Source organism: Eleginops maclovinus, chromosome 23 (genome assembly GCF_036324505.1).
Source record: "Eleginops maclovinus isolate JMC-PN-2008 ecotype Puerto Natales chromosome 23, JC_Emac_rtc_rv5, whole genome shotgun sequence".
NCBI lineage: Eukaryota > Metazoa > Chordata > Actinopteri > Perciformes > Eleginopidae > Eleginops > Eleginops maclovinus.
The window spans coordinates 6,224,082-6,233,969 of NC_086371.1; the positions used below are offsets into that span (position 1 = coordinate 6,224,082).

The 9,888-nt window shown below is 38.7% G+C and overlaps 1 protein-coding gene across 1 annotated transcript; it reads left to right on the forward strand.

Annotated features, from left to right (window-relative positions):
- Positions 1 to 1,036: 1,036 nt before the first annotated feature.
- Positions 1,037 to 7,411, forward strand: lrit3a (info leucine-rich repeat, immunoglobulin-like and transmembrane domains 3a). The gene is made up of 4 exons (XM_063876480.1): positions 1,037 to 1,325; positions 2,692 to 3,158; positions 5,270 to 5,575; positions 5,783 to 7,411. Exons 1-4 carry the CDS (start codon positions 1,210 to 1,212, stop codon positions 6,811 to 6,813), a joined length of 1,920 nt encoding a protein of 639 aa, XP_063732550.1. The 5' UTR covers positions 1,037 to 1,209; the 3' UTR covers positions 6,814 to 7,411.
- Positions 7,412 to 9,888: the final 2,477 nt, after the last annotated feature.

The following is a 9,888-nucleotide window of genomic DNA, read 5'->3' on the forward strand; positions in this document are numbered from 1 at the left end:
TTTTATAATTGACGTGATACAGAATTATTGACTTGTTTTTTGGTTTTAATATAGTGTTTTTTTAAGTCAGGATGTCAGTAAAAGCACAATAATTAATGGATGGACAATAAGAGTTCAAATAAACTAATCCTACTTCTCAAATAAAATCTACTTTACTGTAAATAATGTGACTGTCAGCACTGCAGAGTTTCTAAATTAACAGATTTGGTGGTGATATACTCAATTTCAACCATTTTATATAAGACTAAAGAAACTTGGGATATTTGTCCCAAAAGTTGTGTGTAGATACAAGTTAAAATAAAGTAAACAGGAATAAAGTCTCTTTCTATGCCATCAATAGGGAGGCTTTTTACCTCAAAGTTTGCTACTAAGGTTTAGGGTGATGTTGGATAATGTAAGAAACATGTGCTTTAAACTCTACAATGTTTAAATGAATATCAACATACATAGGTAGGAGCGAAAATATGAAAGGGCTGCACTGCTGTGGACCCGTCATCGGTACACAGGTTGAGTTTGGCCCAAGCCACTGGAGCACCCAGTCAGGTAATAAATCACATCCAAGATTACACTTTGCACCTGAGTGCCAGACATAACTCACTCACACATCTTATATATGGCCTCTAGCTCAATACTTTTAAATTGGAGGAATGTCTTGAGAGTCAGCGGATACCCAGAATGCTAAAATTGTACCCAGAATTCAAAAGAACATAAAACGTAAATCACATTCTGGAAGATATAAATGTAGAAAATGGAGCATTGCTATAAGGGAACCTCAAATTGTAACAGACAGGGTCAGGACATAAACATTAGTAAGCTACATTTTAAAAAAAAAATAGTGATGTTGGGAAATGAGTGGATTACCAAAGGCGTGGCTGGGTCACCTGACGGGAAACCTCTCCAGGATTAGCTGATTAGCGGCATGTTGGAGTGACTGCACCTGCCTTGTAACCAACTTGCTTGGCCCAGTCAAACCCAAGAAATCCTCCACTAATCCCCCACCCTCCCCCTCCAACAGTGTCAATCTGACAGGTGACCTGTTGTGTAATCAGATCCTCAGCCTGTGCACCGTTGCCTCGTATGGACTATGGAAGCTCTTTTGATCACTCTTCATTTTTGGAAATAATTATTCTTCAGGATCTCTATGAATCCGGATGTCTTTTTATCTGATCTCTTCCCAATGTGAGAACTGTGGGGGTATTCAGTGAAACCATGCGTCAACTTCTATATGTGTATGTAATCCTATGCTCTCTCAGATTGGCTCATCCCTTCTGTCCATCCCAGTGCACCTGTGTCTTCCATGGACGTACCGACGGAGCAGGAACAAGGTACAGTTAACTTTATGTGGGCTTTAAGTCATGCTCTCAAACTGGAAAAAAAGCTTTCCTTATTTGAACACTATTTACATGCCTTCATTAAACAAATAATAGATCAAACTATTGCCTTCTTTACGTCACTGTTAGCCCTCAACTTCCTCAACAGTTCTTGCATGCTTTTTCAACAATAAAGACCCTTTTGAATGAGCACAACATTTAGTATGACCCGTGTTAAATGGACAGTGACACTTCATATCCACATCTTTAGTGAGGAGCACACAGCTTGTTTCCATCGGCGTGTGTTCATGTTTTTGAGTGAAAGCTTATTTAAATGGCATAAGTGAGCTTAAATGCATTTATTGTATTGTACCTATACACTCACTAATCCAAAGTCTACATGTGCTGTTACCAACAAGAACAGTACAACTTGTATGTATGTAATTGCCTGTTGACATAATGTTCAGGTCCTGGAAAGATACCAATCGAATTATCCTTAAAAAAAGACCTAATGGACAGCTGCGTAATCAGTCGTACAAGAACCTTATTCCACAGTGCATGCTTTTCCTAAAAGTTCAGCAGCATATAAACAAATACTATTCCAAAGTCCTTGGGCTTGGTTGGTTTCCATAAGGGGATTTTAGCCATCAAAGTCAAAGTCAACTTTATTGTCAATCTTTCCATTAGTGTGTACAGACAGAAAGTTCAAAATACTGTTTCCCACAGTCCTGAGGTATATACAAATAATGTAAAAGTAAAAATATACAATATATATAGAATATGTATTTACATACACTCCTATACTCATAACCTATATATATATATATATATATACATAAATATATAGACACACATGAAAGGGCATCAATAAAAGAACAGTCAATTAAGAAAGAAACCATGAGTGAGAAGTAGAATTCTCAAAACAGATATAAATGTGGCCCTTGGCACTCATGATACTTAATTATCATCATCATAGCCATTAAAAACTTACTGTTATAGCTAAAAATCCTTTCAAGCTAAGTAAACTCTTCTATTGAAAGATATTTAATGAATTGATTGTGTTGCATATATATCTTCTAAATGATTCCAGATATTCCAACCCCTGAGGTGGAAATCCAATTGATCTCTCACTATTGGAAAGAGCCCTATAGAAGGACTACAGTCATTTCACATCATGACTGAATGTCTGAATGGATGGATGCTTGAATAAATGAATGGATGTATAGATCTATTAATATAAATAGAGACAGGCTGTTACTCTATTTGAATTCCCCTTCCGTTTGACTGGAACATGGGTGTTATATACCCTTTTAAATCGCTGTTGTTATCTGGCCAAACATTATGTTAAAACTATTAACTCATGTATATCTCTGGTTCTCAGATCTGTGGTTTGCAATGATCCAGACATGTCTGACATCCCCGTCAATGTCCCTGTGGACACGGTCAAACTTCGAATTGAGAAAACCATGGTACGGCGAATCCCAACAGAAGCGTTTTACTACCTGGCGGAGCTACGGTACCTGTGGATTACATATAATTCCATCACCTCAGTGGACTCTGCAGGTTTCTACAACCTCAAAATGCTCCACGAACTGAGGCTGGATGGAAACATGATCTCCGTATTCCCTTGGGAGTCTCTGAAAGAGACGCCGATGCTGAGGACACTGGATCTACACAACAACAGGATCACTAATGTACCCAATGAAGCAATACCCTATCTCTACAACATTACATACTTGGATCTATCCAGCAATAAATTAGCCACCCTGCCCTCTGATCTAATGGATATCTGGCCCCCCTTCAACGGAGCACCCATCTTTGCTAACGCCTCCCAGAAAGTTGTGTTAGGTAAGGACAAAAAGGCTGTGCCAGGATTAATTTTATAGGATAAAAAGGGCAGGACACTTTTAGAGTTGTTGGCAATCACCTCAGGAACCTCCTTCCAACACCTGCTGGTGACTGCAAGGCACTATCAAATTGGCTTAATCTAAGAAGGGCAGAGTTGAAACTTTGTATATTATCAAATGATTGTCCTAATTAATTGTTAAATGTTTAACACAGTCTGGGCAATCCAAGAGAGGATCAAGTTAGCAAAACAAAGAAACAGCATGTGCATTCTTTTTCAGGTTCAGTGTATTCAACGTTTACAATGGAACACATGTTCATAGAGGCATAATGCTCAAAACAGTACGACCTGGGAGGTTTTGATCAAACATTCATCACAATTTAAACTGTTGGTTGCTTAATTTCTGCCATTTTAACACACCTCAAATTCCATGATTAGGTTTCATAGTTTTCGCTAGCCAAAGTCAAATGCATTGCCAAAATTGAACCATTGCCAGATAACCTTATTCATTATTTGACAATGATGAAGAAATGGAAATGGAAATGGAAAACGGAAATCAAAGTATAAACAGCATTTCTCGGATTGCTTACTGTTGCAAGACATTGGTTATATTTCTTATAATAGTGCCATTTACAAGATCTGTGCATTCCTGAAAACTGTAGTGATGATAGTAAGAAGCAGATTTGCTTTATTTTGGTTATTTAAAGTAAACTCACACTGATACATCTTCTATTCAGAATAAGAGAAAATAGATTCGGACAATAACCAATCAGATCATCGTCAGAGGATTGCAAACACTCATTAACAGAGGAGTATCCCCTACTTCTCAAAATGTGCAGTATTTACATTTATGAGCAGATTTGTCGGTAAACGTGTAATTGATTTGATCAAACTAATAGATTACAGAAATCAAAAACTGCAAGATACAATATATGTTTGTCTTTGGCATGAACACACATTTGGTGGCATTGTCAGTGAAATAGCTTGTACTCAAGGACACTTACTACTTACTGTAAGTACTCAATTGTTGGTAAAATGTCAAGGTGGGGTAAAGAAGGAGGAAATATGCAGAGGGGTATTTTAATATCCTGTTTTAGAGCAGGGCAGAATGTTAAAGATGGTTAAAAAAAACATAAATCAGAGCTTTTGTCATCATAGGAGGTCTGCCAGTGTGTTGTGTGAAGGCACAGTAAATCATTTATGTTCTTGTTACGTTATTGTAGAGTTTAAGCAACGTTTTTGGATCATCTCTAGCATTTTAACCAATTTCAGTTAAAACTTGATCATCATTCATATTTGTTATTTTGTACTGATGTAAGTCATTATCTTGTAGATTTGATGGGCACAGCGAATACAAGAATGGATGTTTGTTTATAGTGTCTGTGTTGCATGGACAGTGGGAGGGATATTATTAATAGGCTGTGTAAGGGCAAGCTAGCTTATCCGTGCGGAAAGAGCTGGCAGTGTGCTCTGGTGCACCTGAAGGAGAAACAGGATTAAGAAAAAAGAACAGACCATGGAAAATCACACAAAAGGTTTCTTTAAGTAAAACCATTTAATGTTAGTTTTATGACAGTCATATGCTGACATAACATTATTTATTCGGATCATTTCATGATATATAACATTAAATAGAGGTTTGTATTTATAACTATAATTTCAGGGACAATTTAAGACGTGGAATATAACGTGTTAAAAGTGTCAGTGATCTGTTGACATATCTGCCAACAGAAAGGCTAATGGAAAGAGTGTGTTGCCGCAAACTGGAGGGAGGCCAGAGTAGGCTTAGGTGCTTTGCTACTGTTAAGACAAGCTAATCGGGTTAAAGGGTTATCATATGCACCAGTACATGTGCTTACCTATTGTGTGCACAAGGGGTTTACAGCTATTTGTAAGTGAGTATATACTGTAAAGGTTACGATGTGTTCACTCAAACAGCCCTTGCATTTCATTGTAATTTTGCATTAATTTGCAAAACACAAACAGAAAGCTAAACTCAAAAGGTGGTTGATGTTGTGGTTCCAAAATAACTTATCAAAATGCTTCGAAATACTGCATTGCTATCAAACAGCAATCAATTTCTGTAATTGTTCTTATCTGTTTCTGTCTTTAGGGCTCCAAGATAACCCCTGGTTCTGTGACTGTAAAATTTCCAAGCTGATTGAGCTTTCAAAAATGTCTGGCATGCCAGTTGTTTTGATGGACCTGTTCATGGCCTGCAGTGCACCAGAGAATCTGGCTGGTGTCCCTTTTCAGCGGGCTGAACTTGACAATTGTGTAAAACCATCCGTCATGTCTTCAGCAACCAAGATCACATCTTCTTTGGGAAGCAATGTTATCCTGCGATGTGATGCCACAGGGTTTCCAACTCCAAGTCTTTCCTGGGTTAAGTCTGATGGCACCCTCGTCGACAACACAGGTATAATGTGCCCGTTCTTAAATAAAAAGTAAAGCATTTTAGTCAGGAAAAGCAATGCCATTTCAAATTAACTGAGCCTTATACCCATTATAAATCTATAGATTGTTTTCAACCGTTTATGTTAGCGGGTGCCAAAAATTCATAATCCATTGGAAAAAGCTTTGTAAAACTTTATCCATGTTCTTTTGTCTTCTTGTTCCACTGTAGTCCAGGAGTCACCTGGAGACGGCAGCAGATGGTCCATCATGAGTTTGCACGGAGTTTCATTCAAAGACGCGGGAAACTACAATTGCAAAGCTAAGAATTATGCTGGCAATGCAGAAGCCACCATATCTGTCTCAGTCGCTGGTGCCATCAGTACCACCATCGTTCCACTGAGGCTTAGCACTGAAACTGAACCAACTGAACAAGGCACGACAGTTATTCCCCCAACAGACACTCCCAACCCACCCACTATCATAACAACAGTTCTCCCAAGAACGTCAACAACTTCTGCTGTACCAAAGAGGCCAAAAACTACCACAAGCAGCAATCTACAAAAAGGGCCGCTGAAACAAGCAAAGCCCCAGCCAGGAGGTAATGGGAGAGAGCTTGCAGCAGATGAAAAGAGCAAGATAATCGACAAATCAAAGTCTGTCAAAGACCTCAAGGTTGTAGAGGAAACAACTGACACTGCAGTGTTGCTCTGGAGAGCAGATGGGTTACCAAATGATGCCCCACTTACAGTGGTATACTCACCCTATGATGAGGATGACATGAAAAGTACGGTGGAGACTAAGGCTGGCAGTGGAAAAGTGCTCCTAGAGGGACTATCATCTGGGACAAGGTACTCCGTTTGCCTCATATTAAAGGGTAGCGCGGCAGGAAAAGATCCTTGCACTGAATTCTACACATTGGACAACGTAGAGGATGGTGAGAACAACAAGCTTTTCATTTTGATTAGCGGCATCGCCTGTATTTTGGTTTTGTCTCTTATTGCTCTGTTAGTGTACAAGATTATCGATTTGTACTTTAAGGGACACAACACAGAATTTGATGAAGAGGAGCTTGAAAAAGACAGCTATGTCAAGTTTGAGACAATTTCAATGAAACAAAGGAATTTAAACTCTCAACCAACGCAACTTTGGGCAAGAAGACCAACTGAAGAATCAGAGCGAATGCTCCTCTGCTCCAGGTCGAGCCTTGACTCTCAAATGACCTCCAAGAGTGACAGTTCCCGGTGTGAGTATCTTTGCTGACGCCAGGAATCCATGGCAGTTCTTGAAACGCCATGCTAGTAACACCTTATATAAAATTCTCTTTATATGCCTTATTCAATAAAGATCAAGGTTATGATATCAAATTATTATTAGGTAACATGTAAACAATCCTGTTAGTGTGTTTCGGTTTTTCAAAATAAATCAGTGTAGAGCCCTGTCAGAACAGTCGATAACCACCGGCTATTCTTATTCTTGTCCTTATTTAAAATGGGGCCTTATATTTGATTTTTGAAGACATTTGAATGCTTTGTCACTACAGCACGGCACCTTTGTTGGACTTATAATATATAAATAGTACCATACAAAGAGCCTGTCCGTTAGCTGTGTGTGGGATTTTATGTGACACCCAATGCCAAAGTGTCAGACGTGAATATTATGTGGTGGTGTTAAAGAATATCCATTATCCACTTCCCCTCACATTGACAATATTATTATTATTAATTTAAGCATCAAGCTAATTGTTGCCTTAATGGACAAGAACGTATGGTCATTGTGTTTATTAGAACATGTGTCTCATCTGATAAACATTGCCAGTTTGACTTGATGTATATATGTGTCTATTAATGGAGATTTACATTTGTTTTTAATAAACCAAACAATTGCTGAATTCTATTCATGTTGTGTTTTATACCTTATCAGTGTGGATAGGTGAACACATAAAATAGGTTGTAGGTTTTTGGATTAGTATATCAAATAGAAAGCCTATAAACAAACATCATCCCTCTCCAATTTAACAGATCTCTTTTAATGCCATCAAAATGCATTCATGTGGTTCTCATTCATACTGCTCAGGTGTCAAAAGACCACCCATCTCTGGCTTCCATTGATGAACATTTCAAATCTATGTTTTTCAGAACTTTGCCCAATTGTTATTTCTCTGATAATCCCTCAGGATTTTCCATCAGCAACAGATTGTGTGTATATTTTACGCTTCACCTGGTGAAACTAAATCCCTGTATTAAAATGGACACTGTAGTCCATGCACGGTATAGAGAGCCTAAGTCCCTCCCTTTCCGGTGTACCACCATGGGACCTTATTTCGGAAAAAATATGTATTGCAGTCAATGGCGAGAGATAAATTATTTTTTTGATCCCGTTTGAATTGTGCAATGAATTACACATATGATGTTTGTCAATCTTAAGGAATAATTTCCAAGTCAAGAAAGTCACAGTTTGTTGTAAAACTGTTTAAATATAAGGCTATGAAAATACGCAACTAGAAATACTACAAATCCAAGAGCCGCGCAAGTGATGTCATAGCTGATGTCATAATTGTTTCCCTCCAATAAATATAAGACATATGAAGATACCTTTAACAAGATGCCTGTGTGCTTTGTACGAAGTTGTAGACATACCAGCTTTTGGTGTTGGTGACGTGTATTGTGCGAGACCAGAGATGTAGTTCATTGAGCGGTGTCACACAAAAATAAGTGTTACTTCACAGTTTTTTGGTTGACTTGCAAAATTAACTTTTAAATTGACAAACATATACGTGTAATTCATGGCACAATTCAAACGAGATCACAAAATAATGTCTCTCGCCATTGCCTACAATACATATTTTTTTCCGAAATAAGGTCCCATGGGTCGGAAGTAGAAGGGCGGGACTTAGGCTCTCTATATCCTCAACATGCTATCCTCATCATATACTAATAGCACACACATACTTCATTTGTACAATATATTAGTGTATTGCTAGAAGACACAAAGAGATAGGATCCAGGAAAAAAAAAAATGCATATCATCTAATATGAACGAAACACAAAACTTATCAGAAGCAATATAGATGTACACACAGATATCATATTCTAGTTATGACCCAGAACGGACAAGTCATTCCTGAAAATCAATTGGTCACAGTTGTCACGCTCCCTTAACATCTAAACAGCACTGACATAAATCCTGCTATGATGATGGGTGGACCTGGAAAACTGTTCCCATGGATACCTCTGTGCAACCAGCTGTATAACCCTGCAGTACTAAGTATATCTAATATCGGCTGTGGCGTTATTAGGCAAATAATCAGATGAGCAGCCTGTAGACAAGGGCAAGATGGATTAGTAGATAGATGGAAAGATGGATACTTTTTTAGAGAAACTGGGCTGGTAGGATGGTGTGTGAAAAGAACAACACATCAATGAACAGACGGATATAAACCAATACGATCCATTTCTTCGTCAATTGTTGCTGCTGAGCTGTGGTACATACTGTAAGAGCAAAAATCCACATCAGGCAACTTGAAGCGATAAACTTCACTAGACTTACAAAGCTGCTGCATGCTACTAATGCGGACTACAGATTAGGTGGTGCGGGGCGTCGGCGTGTAGGTGCGCATCACCTGGCATTTGGCATGGTTAGTCAATGGTGGCAGTATCTAGTTGGAGAGACCTGACATGATTTAAGAAAGGCTCCCAGACTTTAGAGAATGTATTAAAAGACCCACGCAGAGTGTATTTAACTTTTTCCAGTGACATAAAATGGAGTGCATCCCTTATCCACTGAGTGTGGGACGGTGGGTTGGAATTCTTCCAATGTAACAATATGTCTGGCTAGGAGTGTGAGAAAGGCCACAAGAACACAAAAGTAGGAAGGTAGTAAAAGGTCAACAGGTAAGACACCAAACACAGCACCTAATGGCGAGGGACAAATGTTGGCAGATGTGATGTCCGAAAGAGAGTCAAAGACACCCTTCCAGAATGACTCAAGGGCGGGACAGGCCCAGAACATGTGACCAGGGCTGGCTGGTCCAAGGTGGCATGTGTCACATTTGTCATCGGTGTCTGGATAGATATGAGACAGTTTACTTTTGGACCACTTCTCTAGATGCTTTTCACTCGCACCACAAATCTCCTGGCACCCATGACTTGGCATCATTACATAGGTCCAGTAGAAAAATTGACCACATGTAATTAGTGCCAGAATATGTCAGAACAAGGCTACAAAAAGACATTGCTCCAAGATTGCTGTGGTTTTTGAACCATTTTGAAACATAACAATGTCACATGGGTCTAATGAATTTCTATGAAGGTTTGCTTTGTTGAATCAAACATTAGT